The sequence below is a fragment of the Trifolium pratense genome, linkage group LG1 (genome assembly GCF_020283565.1).
Source record: "Trifolium pratense cultivar HEN17-A07 linkage group LG1, ARS_RC_1.1, whole genome shotgun sequence".
NCBI lineage: Eukaryota > Viridiplantae > Streptophyta > Magnoliopsida > Fabales > Fabaceae > Trifolium > Trifolium pratense.
The window spans coordinates 21,669,861-21,687,829 of NC_060059.1; the positions used below are offsets into that span (position 1 = coordinate 21,669,861).

The 17,969-nt window shown below is 31.1% G+C and overlaps 1 protein-coding gene across 1 annotated transcript; it reads right to left on the minus strand.

Annotated features, from left to right (window-relative positions):
• Nucleotides 1-6,605: 6,605 nt before the first annotated feature.
• LOC123890181 lies at nucleotides 6,606-7,566 on the minus strand. Its single transcript, XM_045939734.1, has 2 exons — nucleotides 6,756-7,566; nucleotides 6,606-6,637 (listed from the first exon to the last, which is right to left on the minus strand). Exons 1-2 carry the CDS (start codon nucleotides 7,564-7,566, stop codon nucleotides 6,606-6,608), a joined length of 843 nt encoding a protein of 280 aa, XP_045795690.1.
• Nucleotides 7,567-17,969: the final 10,403 nt, after the last annotated feature.

Sequence of the window (17,969 nt, forward strand, 5' to 3'; positions counted from 1 at the left end):
ACATTTGATAAACTACTCATAAATATTTGTAAAGCAAGTAATATTTATTATTTCATTTAAACTAGACACTTACTCGTGCGATGCACGGGTCTTATGCGCTATTTTATACTATAACGTCAAAAAAATATTTGTATAAGTAGTAAATTTAAAATTAAAACAATAGGAGCAAAGATATTAATTGGAAACTTATTGCAGTCTTCATTATCCCTTATCAAAAAATTACTGCATTATCGAATTTGACATTTATATTAATTTGAAACTTATTGGAACAAAGATAAACCAACTTAACTCATACTCAAATATCGAATATGATAAAAATCATACAGGGCATAACAACCATTAGTAAATTTTATTTTATCTAATTTTTTTTACTAACATTAAAAAAGTAGTCCTGACAATCGACCAACTCTTTATATTTACAAAGATTGGACAAAAGATTGTTAACAAAAACATTAACTATTTTGAAAAAAAAAACAATAAAATACACAAAATAATAAAATGAACACAAAAAATTAAAATGAATAATAACCCAAAACAATAATAATAATAATAATAATAATAATAATAATAATAATAATAATAATAATTACAATTAGTACCCTACATTAAATTAATATAAGTGGATGATGTGGCTAAATGAAAGGTTTTCATTGGTTTGTGGATTAGGGTTTAGATAGGCAATTCCATAACTATCTAGGATTTATATATACAGATACAACTCAATTGATAGCTAGAATTACAAAGATGTTAATATGCAGAGTCTAGCTTTAAACATAATTTTTTTTCGCATTTAAGATATACGAGTTTAATTTTTAAACTATCTGAGAAAAGAAAACTACCTGAAAAAAGACATATTTATTTATTTATTTATATTTGCTAAGTTAAGATAATAGCGAATATATCAATGAATTTTTAGAAGTGTGGGCACTTCCAAAGATCCTCATTGTCTACCATAATCTCATAATAATAATATATAATAAAAGGAAAAAAAAATTACAAAGAGATATAATTGCGGGACATAGAACCTGACCCAATAAAACCTCACAAAAGTACAAGGTGACACAAACAGGTGATATAAATATAAAATCAGCACAAATAAAGTCCACCCGATTAATCCTAACAAACTATCATGGTCTTCAAGCACCAACCCAAGTCTGAAAAATAGTGAATGAAATGACCGTCAACACGGACCACATCACATACCGACAATCCCTTGCGATAAATCGCAACATGCATTCAAGACTCTTTTGAGCCAAACAGCCCCAGGTCAAATCGAGAATGTGACGGGGATATTAATAAGCATTACTTGGATCATCAACTCCCTTCAACAAATGCGCCAGGAAGCAATATCTAACTTTTTCAAGCCAATTAGTTTGAAAGCACTCCCAAGACTGAATAATAACGGCGAATCTAGTCCCTTCAATCTTGAGACAAATCCAAATTTTGAAACAAAAAACAACGTAACCAGATTTTGAGAATGGCGAATGGACTCGTCCGCCAACACGGAACAGTTCCACGAACTGACAACTCACTACGCAACTGACAACAAGCAACTACGCCCATTTCTAGCCAAACAAACCGAAGTCAACCATAATCCATCAGCGAAGTGACGAAACCGACAACCGAAACTGCAAAAAAGAAAAACGAACCGGCACACCGACGGATTAAAGAACGACACTCAATCAATCAACCTACTAGTGACCGTCAACGCCCATTTTCGGCGAACCATATCTGAAAACGCACGAACATGCAAGTCACAACCAAGCCACAAGCACCCAAATCTAAAAATAACAACCTCCATCATACACCGGAGATAGATGAGGCGGAGCAAACCCAAACAAAGTGAAACCAAACCAACTGACCGATATGCTGGAAGAACCAAAAATGGGTTTAGAAGAACCAACTCCCTTTATGAAATTCGACCTAGCCGTGAAAAACAAATCACGGATAAAGAAGGTAGAGAACCACCATGACGACGCGTCGTCAGACGTCAGTTACCCTGAAGGGTTTACGATCCCTGAAGGGGTTGAAAGATGAAACGCAGGGTGAAGATAAGCAAATTCTACGAGACTCACATTGATAGCAAATTCTCCCAAAAATTTAACATTGTTGCATTTGCAAATGTTGGTTCAAATCTAAAATTTGAGTTTTTTTTTTTTTAAGCAAAGTTCAAATCTAAAATTTGAGTTAACCTACAAGAGATTTATTATCTCATCTAAACTATTAAATTAAACTGTTGAGAAATTTAAATATTTAATTATTTATTAGGTACTAATAGGATGATAAGATTACTAATCTAGTTATAAGCTGCAAATATTAAATTAAATCTTAAGAAAATTATGAGAGTAGAAGGGTTAGATGTATTCATATCATTCATGAAAGGTGCATTTTACATTGAACACAAAGTGACTTTTTATACTAGTAAAGCCATGAATAAAAACAAATTAAATTTACTATTCTAAGTTGACAAAGATAGATAATAATCTATATTACTATTTTAAGTTGACATTATTCATGAATATTTCAACATTAATAGTGAAACATCTCTTTCACCTTAATTTGATGATTTATTTAATTACTTATAACACTCCCCCTTTGAAATATTCATCATAGTGCTCCATTTAATTTTGTTGAGAAGAATGTGATGGGAACATACGTTGCCTCGTTAAAAACCTTATTAGGAAAAACCCATTGGGATAAAAACCTCAATAAGGGAAAAAGAGTACAACATTATGCTCCCCCTTAACCAAGCCTAGGTAATTCTTCTTCAAATGTCTCGAAGGTGACGCATTCCAATACTTCGTACGTGTTTCTTGAAGACTGATGTGGAAAGTGCCTTTGTAAAGAGATCGGCCACATTTTCACTCGAACGAATGTATTGAATATCAACCTCTTTGTTTCTTTCTAGCTCTTGTGTGAATGAGAAGAATTTTGGAGGGATGTGTTTGGTTCTATCACTTTTGACGTAACCTTCTTTCATCTGAGTAACACATGCAGCATTGTCTTCATACAAAATTGTTGGATTCTTATCAGTTGGTAAACCAGACGTTCCTTGGATATGTTGAGTTACTGATCTCAACCATCTACATTCTTTGCTAGCTTCATGGAGGGCAATTACTTCAGCATGATTTGAAGAAGTTGCTACAAGTGTTTGCTTTTGAGATCTCCATGATATTGCGGTGTCACCATATGTAAACACATATCCAGTCTGTGATTTAGCATTATGTGGATCTGACAAATATCCTGCATCTGCATAACCAAGTAAAACTGGTTTTGTATTGTTAGAATAAAACAAACCAAAATCAGAAGTACCTCGGAGATATCGAAAAATATGTTTTATTCCTTTCCAATGTCTCTTTGTAGGACATGAACTGAATCTTGCTAGTAAATTCACTGCAAAGGCTATATCAGGCCTTGTACAGTTGGCAAGGTACATGAGTGCCCCAATGGCACTGAGGTATGGTACTTCAGAGCCAAGATCTGTTTCATTTTCTTCCTTAGGTCTAAACGGATCCTTTTCAACATTTAATGTTCTGCCCATCATTGGGGTACTCAAAGGGTTGGCTTTGTCCATGTTGAATCTTTTCAATACCCTTTCTGTATAGTTTGATTGATGTACCAATATACCATTTTTAGTATATTCAATTTGCAAACCAAGGCAGAATTTGGTTTTCCCCAAATCTTTCATTTCAAATTCTTTCTTTAAGTAATCTCTTGCTTCTTTAATTTCTTTATTGGTACCAATGATATTTAAATCATCAACATAGACAGCGATTATTACAAAACCAGATATTGTTTTTCTTATAAAGACACAAGGGCAAATAGGATTATTTACATAGCCTTCTTTAAATAAATATTCACTCAGTCTGTTATACCACATGCGTCCTGACTGCTTTAACCCGTATAATGACCTCTGCAACTTTATTGCATACGTCTCTCTGGGTTTTGAGTTTTCAGGCATCTTAAATCCTTCCGGGATTTTCATATATATGTTACTATCAAGTGATCCATACAAGTAAGCAGTAACAACATCCATGAGATACATGTCCAATTTGTTAAACACTGATAAACCAATTAAATAACGAAAAGTAATGGCATCCATAACAGGAGAATATGTTACCTCATAATCAATTCCTGGCCTTTGGGAAAAACCTTGTGCAACAAGACGAGCCTTGTATCTTACAATCTCATTTTTCTCATTTCGTTTTCTTACAAAGACCCACTTATACCCAACAGGTTTCACACCTTCAGGTATATCCACAATGGGTCCAAATACTTTTCGATTTTTAAGAGAGTTTAACTCAGTATTTATCGCATCTTTCCAATTTTTCCAATCATGTCTATTTTGACATTCATTCACAGTTTTGGGTTCAGGATCATCATTTTCGTTTATGATTTCACATGCAATTGAGAACGAAAATATTTCATCAATGTTCATACCTTTTCGGCTCCACAGATTTCCTGTATTAACATAATTTATTGAAATCTCGAGATCATTCTTGTTATCAGCTTCATTATTAATGATCTCATTGTCATCATTTTGTGCTTCTTCGAGAGCACAATTTTCAATCATGGATTTGTTGTTATCTAGTGTCTTTTCAGGATCACTTTCAATCATATTCACCTTTTCTGTTTCTTTTCTTTTTCGGGGATTTTTGTCTTTGGATCCCATAGGTCGGCCACGCTTCAAGCGTGCCTTGGATGTACTTGCTACATCATTTGTTTTTGAAATATCAATTCTAGCTGGGACATTTATAGCTGGTACATGTGACTTTGTCACTCTTTTCAAATCAGTGAATGAATCTGGCAGTTGGTTTGCTAAATCTTGTAAGTGTACTATTTTCTTTACATTTTCTTCCCATGATTTATTATATGGGTCCAAATGTAATAAAGATGGTACATACCATGTTATTTCATTTTCTATGTGTTTATTTTCTCCCCCTAGTGTTGGAAATTTTGTTTCATCAAAATGACAATCAGCAAATCTTGCCTGAAAAACATCACCTGTTAAAGGTTCAAGATATCTAATAATAGACGGTGATTCATACCCTACATATATTCCCAATCTCCTTTGAGGTCCCATTTTTGTTCTTTGTGGTGGAGCTATTGGGACATATACTGCACAACCAAAAATTTTTAAATGGGAAATATTTGGTTCCTTACCAATTGCAAGCTGATAAGGGGTGTGTTTATGATCAGCACTCGGCCTTAGACGGATGAGTGCTGCAGCATGTAAAATTGCATGACCCCAAACAGTAACTGGTAGCTTAGTTCTCATTATTAATGGTCTAGCTATATATTGAAGACGTTTTATTAATGACTCAGCTAAGCCATTTTGTGTATGCACATGAGGAACAGGGTGTTCAACAGTGATTCCTACTGACATGCAATAATTATTGAATGATTCTGATGTAAATTCACCAGCATTGTCAAGTCTAATTTTCTTTATAGTATAATCAGGAAATTGTGCTCTTAATTTAATTATTTGTGCAAGAAATTTTGCAAATGCCATATCACGACTTGACAATAAACAAACATACGACCATCTACTAGATGCATCAATTAATACCATAAAATATCTGAATGGTCCAGACGGTGGATGGATAGGTCCACATATATCACCTTGAATCCTTTCAAGAAATGCAGGTGATTCTGTATGAATTTTGCCTGGTGAATGTTTTGTTATTAGTTTTCCAAGAGAACAGGCTTCACATGGTTTATCCTCTTTTGTAAACTTTAAACCTTTCAAAGGATGACCATGAGTACTTTCAATTATTTTTCGCATCATTGTTGAGCCAGGGTGACCTAAACGGTCATGCCATAAAATCATAGTTTTGGGGTCTTCTTTTACTACCAAATTACATTCAATTTTATGTATATATGTATAATGTAATCCCGAAGGCAATTTTGGTAGCTTTTCTAAGGTTTTCTTCTTTCCAGAAACATTAGTAGTAATATTAATATATTTCATATTGCCTTCAGTTACAGTTTCAGTGTCAAACCCTTGACGATATATGTCATTAAAACTCAACAAATTTCTCTTTGATTTAGGAGAATATAAAGCATCATTAATGACAAATTTTGTTCCATTTGGTAACATGAACATAGCATTACCTGTCCCTTCTATTAAATCAGCAGGTCCTGAGATAGTATTTATCACACCTTTAGTAGAATTTAAATCATTGAAATATTTCTTACTTTTGAGGATCGTGTGGGTAGTTCCACTGTCCGGGATGCAAATGTCTTTGACATGTTCCATGTCTGACCTTCTTAAAATAAAATCAAGATTAAAGATAGGAAAACAATAAATCAATATAATACATTCAACATTATTATTCAATAACCAAATATTACACAATGCCCACCACATAAGTCATACATATTATTAAGTAATTCAAGCACACCACACAAGTCACACATATTATTAAGTAATAAAAGCACACCACACAAGTCACACATATTATTAAGTAATACAAGCACACCACACATTATTCAAATACTTAATTAATTAGTTACTTAATTCATATTCATTTCATTTTCTTCTTCAACAAAATCAGCAGCCTCAAGGTAGGTAGTATCATTATTGGGTTCAACTTCATTAAAATTTACTTCCTTTCCCTTTTCTTCAACAGATGCCCTGTATTTTTTACACAGGTGTTCTGGTGTCCTACACGTCTTAGACCAATGTCCATTCTTTCCGCATCTAAAACAGATATCATCACGGTTCCTTGAGGGACCTTCTTGGATATATTTACCTTTACCTTGATGATTCTTATTATTTTGGTCATATTTAGGAGGCCTATAATTATTCACATATCCTCGTCCACGACCTCTACCACGAAAGTGGTTTCGACCGTGATTTCTGCCTCGACCATCAAAATGAGCTTTACCCCCTCGTCCTTTATGACGATTATGGCCACCACGCCCACGATTAAATGTTGTTGCATTTATTTCGGGGTATGCTATTGTTCCTGTGGGACGTGTCTGGTGGTTTTTTATCAAGAGCTCATTGTTTTGTTCTGCCACCAAAAGAGCTGCGACCAAATCAGAGTACTCAGTAAATCCCCTCATTCTATATTGTTGTTGCAACAATACTTGGGATGCATGGAAAGTTGAAAATGTTTTTTCCAATTTCTGTTCTTCAGTTATAGCCACACCGCAAAATTCTAATTGTGCAATAATTTGGTGCATGGCAGAGTTATATGCAACAACACTTTTATAATCTTGGAACCTTAATTTGTTCCACTGATCCATTAATGAAGGTAACAGGACTTTCCTCTGATGTCCAAATCTTGCCTTAAGTTTGTCCCATAGTATTTTGGGATCCTTGGCATTTGAATATTCTGTTTGTAATCCATCATCAAGGTGGTGTTTAATTATCCGATTTACTTTCGATTTTTTCATTGCTAATTCCTGTGAGTCAGCTGTTTGCACCTCTGCATTATCTCCTTCTAGAATTTTATCGAGCCCCTCACATGCAAGGTACTCAGTTAAGTTGTTGTTCCATGTTATGTAATTATCTCCGGTTATGTTTAGAATTTTGAAATGATGCTTAACGTTTGACATGTTTATATCTAAAATACAAAAGAACAGAATCAATTTTTAATGTATAAACTATGACAAAAAATAAATTATTTTATTCAATAGCTATGATTACAAAAACCATGATTCTATCAGCTAATAAACCAGGCTAATACTAGTAATGGTAAAACAACAAATATTGTTACTATTATAAAAGGTTCTCCTAATTCTTCATATTTGGTGATCCAGAAGATGAAAAACATAAAGACAAGTAGAGTGATAAGCATAAGAAAAAATTTAAACATTTTGGAAATATGAGTAAAAGTTTGAGAATGGTATGAAAACTTATGAGTGAAGGTGAAGTATTTATAGGTGAATTTTATGAAGTGTCCGTTACGTTACCGTTGGGTTTGTGGCCGTTGGGAGATAGTGGAAAAAATGTAAGCTTTTACTGTTCATGGCCGTTATGTGGCCGTTAGGGGATATGAGAAAAGTGTTAAATTTTATTGTTTGTTACCGTTGGGAATGAGTAAAAATATTCTAAGTGTGTTAAAAATCATCTAGCTCTTAAGATGCACAAATGGAGAGAACAACATGTAAAGTTATATGATAATAACTTTAAATAATATCAAATTTCAAAATCTTAATTATGAGTCTCTCGTGAAATAATATTATTGACTGAGATTTTAGTCTTCCATTAAGAATTAAAGTTAGCAATATTATAGATGTGGATTTTAGTCTTCCATTTAATATGAAGATTAGTATTATAGATGGGGTTTTTGGACACCTCCATTAAGTATAAAAGTTAGTCATACATATGGGGTTTTAATCCTCCATTAAGTATGAAAGTTAGTAATATAGATGGGGTTTTGAATACCTCCATTAAGTATAAAGGTTAGTCATAGGTATGGGGTTTTAATCCTCCATTAAGTATGAAAGTTAGTAATATAGATGGGGTTTTGAATACCTCCATTTAGTATAAAAGTTAGTCATAAATATGGGGTTTTAATCCTCCATTAAGTATGAAAGTTAGTAATATAGATGGGGTTTTGAACACCTCCATGGAAATTAGTATTATTAATCAAAAATTATCTTTTGTGATATTATGGGGATTTTAGACCTCCACACAAAACTTAAATAATATTCACACTTATTATAAAGTTCTTGACAAGTTGTGAGTTTTCTATAATAAGTGGGTAAAGTAGTAGTAATAAAAATAATAATAATAATAATAATAATAATAATAATAATAATAATAATAATAATAGCCACTCTAGTTATAAATCACTTGACAAATTGCCAGTTCTCTATAACGGGGCGAATAATAATTATAATTATCATAAGATTAAAGTAATAAGGATAGATGATATATACCTAGTGGTGGTAAATCACTTCCGATAGAAACGATCGTGCTGATAACGTGTTGAGAAATTTAAATATTTAATTATTTATTAGGTACTAATAGGATGATAAGATTACTAATCTAGTTATAAGCTGCAAATATTAAATTAAATCTTAAGAAAATTATGAGAGTAGAAGGGTTAGATGTATTCATATCATTCATGAAAGGTGCATTTTACATTGAACACAAAGTGGCTTTTTATACTAGTAAAGCAATGAATAAAAACAAATTAAATTTACTATTCTAAGTTGACAAAGATAGATAATAATCTATATTACTATTTTAAGTTGACATTATCCATAAATATTTCAACATTAATAGTGAAACATCTCTTTCACCTTAATTTGATGATTTATTTAATTACTTATAACATAAACAATATTCTAAAGTCATTTGTTAGAATTTTTCTTAGATAAAGAATATCACCAATCACAGAATTTGTTGGAATTTTACTAATTAAGTATATTTCTTTTGACAAACTAGATCCGAACATAAAATTCTTAGAGTGGTTGTTTGTTTCTTTCTGTGGGAGCATATGCTAGTGTCGTAGCTAGCTAGCTAGCTAGCAATAGCATAATGATATATGGTACCAAAATTTTCTTCCTTTTTTTGTTAGTGCACAATGAAATCAATGACATTTAAACTTAAAAATTCGAAAATACTTTTAAATCTTTCAGTACTAAACCTATCTCAATGACTTGTAAATTTTTCTTCCTTTACTTACAAGTAATTATTCAAGTTATGAATTTTCTACATTTTGAGAAGGTTTTAGTTTGGTCTCCTTTCTCTCTCTCTCTTTTTTTTTTTTTTTATCTATTTTATCTTTAATACATTTTTGGAGCCAGCACTTTAGTTGCTACTCTCTTTGGCTAAAAAAAAAATTAGTCAAATTCAAATTTAAGTATAGCACAATAAAATATCAATTAATTTAATCTTCAAATATATCAAGCTTATATATATATATATATATATATATTTGGACGTATATTCTTATAGTTATTAAATGTGTTTTCTGTTAATTAGTTTTATTCTTGAAATATATTTTGTGTTAATTAATTTAATTCACAAAATTACTAATAAATATACACATGTAGAAATGTGTTTGTAATTTTAATATATTAAAAAATTATAGTATTAGACTATCTCACAAATTTAAGAATAAAAATAACTATATAGTCATTAATTTAATTGGCCCATAATTTCTCAAACATATGGGCTTTTGTTTAATAGCAAATGTTAACATGTAAAGCACATGATAAATAATTTAATATAAAAACATTTTTTTAAAAATTTGTATATTTAATTTTAAAAAATCAAATTATTGTATTTTTTAATAAAATAACTCTAAGTTTTACTACATCCATATCACAATATATGTTAATTTAGCCAAATTACAAAAATTAAGAAATATAATTAATGTTGCGTGGAAAAGGAAAATTATGAGTTAGTTTACAAAATTGTCCTTCGTTAATGGTATAGAAAACATAAATTGAATGATTGAAAGAAGAGAAAGTACTAAATAGTTAATGATATAATAGAAAAAATAACATTAAATATTTTATCGATAATGTAAAATAATTTATAATTTGATATTCCATTTTTTTCTTAAAATAACATATAAATTGATACGGAGAGGATATTTATTTTACGTTTATCCTTATGACACACATGACACATTAATAAGATATGTATTTAATCAATGTCAATCTCTTTCAGTATCTCAATCTCTAAGAAGAGAGAGATAGAATAATTAGAAGATGAGTGAGCAATCACTAGTATGAGTTTAGTTATAGATTTGGGTTAGTGCAAGATTAGTCAAATCCAACATAATAGTGGTGGCATTGGAGGATATAGATTCAGAAGCAAGAATGAAGTGAAAAGATTAATGTTAAGTTATGGATAATCAATAATCAAAGTTGTAATAATCCACTTGATTACACAAACCCACTTTGCAACAAAGGCAGAGGCTATGTTATCAAAAAGTCAACGACTGGGCCCTTGCTTTCACTTCCATGTCAGTGAGTTGCCAATCGAACGGTGTTCCCGTTGTGCACGATAGCAACAATGCGTATGGTAAGAGTAGTCAAGTGAGTGAAACACTATCTTGGGATGCGCGTCGTTACTTTTACACCTGCCTGCTTATGTCTTGTTGATGTAAATGAATTAGTTTAGCTTGAGTACGAATACACCATTTGATTTAAAACGAATTAGAGTGTATTTGGTTTAAGAGAAATAAATAGGGAAGAAAGAAAAATACGGATATTAATGAATGAATTTGGACTAGAGTTGGTCTAAATTCATTCATTGATATCGGTGTTTTTCTCTCTTTCCTATTTCTTTCTCTCATACCAAACACGCGTTGAGTACGAATCGACGATTTGATTTAAAACAAGTAAAATGTCGAATACTCTCTAAAATTTATTAAATATCCATGAAATTTATAAATAGGTAAATACTATCTGAAATTGTAAAACGTCAATTAAATTGTCTCAGTTTTGTTTATTCCGTCTATTTTGATGACATGTTTATTAACTGCATATGCGGCACCTGTCAACGTGGTGTCACGTCACAAGAGTAATTGATTAGAATACACGTCACAAGGGTAATTGACTAAAATTTGCAAAATCAGGTGGTTAATTGCTCTAATTTTAGTCAAGTATCCCCCTGATTTTGCAACTTTTAGTCAATTACCCTCTTATTACGTGTATCATGATCAATTACCCCCCTCATGTGACGTGACACATATGCACTTAACAGTCACGTCATCAAAATAGATGAGTAAACGGAACAAGGGACAATTTTATTGGCGCTTTACAATTTCAGGTGGGTATTTGCCTATTTGCAATTTTATGGGGTATTTGACGAATTTTGAAATTTCAGGAGGGTATTTGGCATTTCACTCGATTTAAAACTGAGATATCAAATAACACATAGAAGGACCTGGATTCCACGAATTCATCTTTTTTGTGCAATCGTACGGTCGGTCGTTTATAGTCATCCGATCAAGATCGGATGATCATGATTTAAAATTGTAATTTTTTTACTGCATTTGTTTAAACCGTTCGATTGTGATCGGATGACTATAAAACAACTGCACGGAAAAATCAATTTCACCTAATCAATTTCCCATATAGAAGAATTCAGTTGGGTGTTGGTCGGGTCAATGGTTGTGAAAAAATGATTATGAAAGTCTACAACTTATCAGTCATCTTTTGTTTTATCTTATTTTCTCTTTTTACATGCGATTTTTCAATCTTCTTCTTCAAGGTATGCGATTTTTTAAATTAAAAGTGTTGTAAATGTCATTGCCAAATTGGAATTAAAAATACTCATAGGAATTTATGTAAGCATAATTATTAGGGAGTTTACATCTTGAAATGCTTTTATGAATTGTTTTGTATGAATATTTAGATATTAAATAAAAAAAACTAAATATTTTTGGGAATTCAAATTTTCTAGAATACTTAATAGTTATGGCTCAAATTGTGGATTCACCCTTAGGCCACCAAAATCTCATAAACGACACTGCATATGCACGAGGGTCCCTAAAAATTTATATATGGATAATCAAAATTGACTGAACAATAATTAAGATGCAAATTTTTTTTTTATCTTCTATGTTGAGTGCCTCTCTCTCTCTCTCTCTCTCTCTCTCTCTCTCTCTCTCTCACTATTCGCTTTTTTGTTTTTATCCATCTTTGATGTATGAGATAAATGTTATATTTTACAACTTTATACATATGTATATATATATATATATATATATATATATATATATATATATATATATATATATATATATATATATATATATATATATATATATATATATATATATATATATATATATATATATATATATTGAAGAAGGAGATGTAAAATATACTCTAATATTCTAGTTCTATTTTAATTTTTATTTTCCATCTAGTTGATTTAATACTTACTTTGGATTTACATATTTAAAACAAAGTAATTGCATCTCACCCTCTTTGTTGTTCAGTTAGTTTTTCTATATTTTGTTGTTGAATGCAGTATGGCAAGTGGATCAGTCTATCGTCGAATAATAATTCACACTTCAAAGTGGAATGAGTTCGTATCCACAGGAATCGTGTCAAAGCTAATAGTTTCGGTTAGGAATTTAAACAGTAAAAGTAAATAAAAGTAAAAGACTTTGCATTCGCTTTGGGTTTTGAAAGGGTTTTTGATAATTAAAAGTAAATAGCAAATTAGAGTAAAAAAGGCGAGTTTTAGATGAGAATGAGTGGTTAAGTACTTTCGAATCTCTCCTCTATTCCTGCTTGGTAACTGACGTTATACCGCTTACTATTCCTTTATTATTTGGCGGATTAATTCCTAAGCGATAAGTTCAGATTTCGTATTCCTTATCATATTGCAATTGAAGACGCTATTGTCAACCGCTGGTAAGGTAACCCTTGTTTGTCACATTTTCTACATTTAACAAGCTATCACATTAACCTACCTTGATTGAATAACCGTAAACATGCAGAATCTAACTAAGTCAAATTCTTAATCCTAATAACCCCTAACCTCAGGTACAGAATTTAATGGTCCCAAATCTTGGTTAGTTATATTATCTTTTAATTTTCGGGTCTCAGTGATGTTAAGAGATCTACTTCAACCCTAAGAGTTCATTCACGAATATGGCTGGTATTATGAATAAAGCAGTAAAATAAGATAATAATAGATAATAACTGAATATTAATTTAATATAAACTTGGAAACAACCAAATTACATGATCTCAAGCATTCATAGGGAAATTCATCTACTCGACCTAACCTAAAGGTATTTAGCTACTATTTAGCATATAAGAACAAAAAGTAAAAATATGCATAAAGAATAATCTTATGCCTTGAGAGTTCCTTAGCCCTCCTTGCCTCCTCCTTAGAGTTGTCCTAACTCTTGGTATTGTTAAGTTTCTCTAAATATGAATAATTGTGAAGATGAAGGCTCTATTTATAGTTTTCTTATCAGGCTTGGACTTTTCATCGCGCCTCATCGTATCCATCGTGGGCACGATGGATCTCATCGTGGCATGATAGCTGAATTTGTTTTATAAAAATATCAGATTTCTTTGAAAATAAAAACAAACCCATCGTGCTGCGTTGGATTCTCATCGTGGGCACGATGTGATGCGAAATTCTTCCTTTTTTGCCATTTTTAGTGCATTTTTTACTTTTCTTTCTTCTTGGTCAAGTAATTTCATATATTTAGGTTTTTGCTTGCATTTGGTCTTCAATAACTATTAAAACTATTAACAATAACCCAAAATAATACTAAAAACATCATATAAATTCATGTCATCAGTTGTCTTGTTTACGAGCTGTTAAATTATTTGAATAATAGAAAATTATGGATCAATGAAATTTTAGATGTAGCAACAAAATTTTAATTTAACCCGTTAAAATCGACCCATTATACCTGTCACCCATATGACCAGACACAGGAATAAACCAAAGATGTAAACGACCAAACACACCGATGCACAATCCTAGATTCCCTCACGCAAATGCAGAAGTTGATTGTTCGACCAAAATCAATGAATTAGATTTTTTTAAATGTTGAAATTAATTGTATAATCGGAATCATCCAATCACAAAATTAAAATGTAAGAGTTATTAATGTGTGTAACTGTAATTGCATCACTTATTGATTGTATGGTAAGTAACATTGGATGAGAAACAAATGAGAAACTCGCATTTTACTTTATTTTCAATTAATTCAATATTTTCTCCGGACACAAATATAACAAAAAATATCCGTTTACACAGTGTTTAAGAAATCTAGTTAAATGTAGTTAATTTTCTTGATTTAATGCAAAACATGGGTTAAGTTTACTATATTACCCTTTGAAAAATGATTTATGCCTTGGAAATCACGTAAACTTTTAAAAAGTGAAATGATTAAATAAGGGTATATGAGGAATAGTATGATTAATTGGTTTAAAAGTAGTTGATTTTTACTTATATTTGTGTTCAAAATTTGAATTGTTTTTTTTCTTATATTTGTGTTCGGAGGGAGTAATATTTAACATTATTAGCACAATCACTCTATCATTATTAACATTATTTTCCTTTATCAAATTAATAACACAATTTTTAAGAAGAAAATTAATAACACTATTTAAAAAACAAATAATAAAAAAAAGAACAACCACTAATTACCTATGAAGCACAGACACCTCTATGATCAGGTGTATCGTGGTGTCCGACATGTGTCGGTGTTCGACACTCGTATGACATTCGTACGATACATGTTGGATATCTCAGACTGGTGTCCAAAATAAAACTCAATTTTTCATTTACTCAGACACTCTCCTTTCATCAGTGTCTGACACCTGTAAGACAGTCGTACGACACGTGTCGGACAAATGTCCCAAAAAAACTATTTTTTATTTGCTTATATTTTCCTTAAGCACATATCAAATATATCTACAAAATTTAGATTGTCGAAACATTAATATTGATCAATGAGAGCTTTTTCGATAATAGATGGATAAATAAAAGTAAAATACTATCGTATCTTAATTTTAAAACCTTTTTCAAGAAATAACTTAGATATTCATCCATGTTTGATTCTCAATTTATATCTTTCACACAAACGATGAAATAAAAAAAAATCAACTAGTAAAAAGTTTGAGAGTGTAAACATATGTGTTTGGTTTGATGCAAAGCAAAAGTATATAAAAATACATGAGTTGCATTGTAGTCAGGTAAAAACAACTCTACATATGTGTTTCACTAAAAAAAATTGGAGTAATATGGCGTAAAATTAAAGTTGCCAGAATTTTTGATCAACAATTAGTGCATTGCAGCAGAATGGCAACAGACATTTGCTGCAGCTGAGGACTCGGGTCGTGTTAAAATCATTGACACAAATATTGTAAGAAAAATGATATTGTAACACAATGTCATACAACAAATATCTACATTGTATATATTGTTCATCATAGCCCACCAAAAATAATAATATTCTCCATATTTATATGTTGAACAATATTTTTTATTTTATTTTTACAAAAAAAAAAAAAAAATTAATATAGAATAGAACTTTTATAACACAAAAGTTGAGTTGTGTCATTAACTAATTTAACTACTTCATTAATGATAAAAATGTATGTTGTTAACTACTTTTTTAATATGTATTTTATCGTTCACGGATGTAAGCACGAGGTTAATACAAAAGATGAGCTACCCTTTAGAGTTTTAGAACACTCTAGAAAATGACAACTATAATACACACTATTTTTACCCTAGAATGGATTTCCCATTTTTCTCCTAAGTGTCTCTTTTTGTAGTCCACTATTCTTTGACCTAATGGACTTTCCTCATATTTGGGTGTCAAGCCCAATAAAATATGGCTCTGATTCCATATGCAGATCGTCCATACAAGATACATGGAGCTGACACGCGTACCTCACATGCGGATCACGCGAAGCTAAAGCATGTGTAGCTCACATCATTTGTTCATGCAGATCACGTGAAGTTGAGGCACACGTAACTTACGTCACTAACGGGTTTATTATAAAATTCACACTTTAACGGGTTTAGTTCAATCTTACAAATTTCAAAATTTACATTTATTATATGGTGATATATGTGACGGGTTTGAAGCACGTGGGTTCAACGTCACAAATTTTTAATCTCATTCTCTCACCGAAAACTATGTAACGATTTAAAAAAGGAAACTCATAATAAGATCACTTAATAAATTATACCCTTAGTTGTAATTCTACGACCTTAGTTGTACTCATATAAGATCAAACTCTATCAACCTGTTTATGAATATATTTCAAAGAATTTAAGTGGGCAATTAATTCAATGCACAAAATATGAAATTTACACTCATTATATGGTGGTGTATGTAAGAGGATTGTCTCCCGCGAGAAAATTAATGGAGGGTCTCTCTAGTGTCGATACCCACCTTTAAAATATATTTTTTGAGTGGCCATGATTACAAATAAGAGAAAATTAACGGGAGACAATCTTCTCTTGGTGGTGTATGCAACACACTTATCAGGTTTAGTTCAACGTACTTCACAAATTTCAAAACTCACATTTATTATATGGTGACGTATGTAACGGGTTTTAAGCGTAACATCACAAATTTTTAATCTCATTCATCTCACCGAAAACTATGTAACGATTTAAAAAATGAAACTCATCAAATAATCGAACAAAAATTACTTAATAAATTATACCCTCAGTTATAATCTTACAACCTTAGCTTTAATCCAATAAGATCAAACCCTATCAACCGGTGTAAGAATAAATTTCAAAGAATTTAAGTGGACAATTAATTCAATGCACAAAATTTTGAATTTACGCTCATTATATGGTGGTGTATGGAAGAGGATTGTCTTCCATGAGAAAATTAATGGAACGTCTCTAGTGTCAATATATCCACCTTTAATTATTATTATTTTTTGAGTGACCATGATTATTTTTTTTTATAAAAAGAGGAGTAATCTCACACTTATCAGGTTTAGTTCAGAGAAAATTAACGGAAGATAATCTCCTCCCGGTGGTATGTGTAACACACTTATCATGTTCAATTCAACGTCACAAATTTTGAAACTCACATTTTTGTTGACATATGTAACAGGTTTTAAGCGCAACGTCTCAATTTTTTTTATCTAATCTCACTAAAAACTATGTAACAATTTAAAAAGGATAATCATCTTTTGATTCAAAAAAAGAAAAGGAAACTCATCAAATAACTAAACAAAAATACTTAATAAATTACACCCTTAGTTGTAATCCTACAACCTTAGCTGTAATCCTATAACATCAGACACTATCAACCTATTTATGAATAAATTTCAAAGAGTTTAAGTGGACAATGAATTCAATGTCACAATTTTTTTAAATTTTAACTGTGTATATGATGGTGTATGTTTGATTTTATGATGGTGTATGTAAAACACTTTAAGCAGGTTTAGTTCAACGACATAAATTTCGAAACTCACATTTATTATACAATGATGTATGTAACGCGTTTTGAGCGCATGGATTCAACGTCACAAAA

What these genes read in the sequence shown, in the direction of transcription:
- LOC123890181 (XM_045939734.1), bottom strand. Translation starts at nt 7,566, where the DNA reads ATGTCAAACGTTAAGCATCATTTCAAAATTCTAAACATAACCGGAGAT. An exon ending in TAAGAATCATCAAGGTAAAG is followed by an intron (nt 6,638 to 6,755) that starts GTAAATATATCC and finishes TAAAAAATACAG; the next exon opens with GGCATCTGTTGAAGAAAAGG.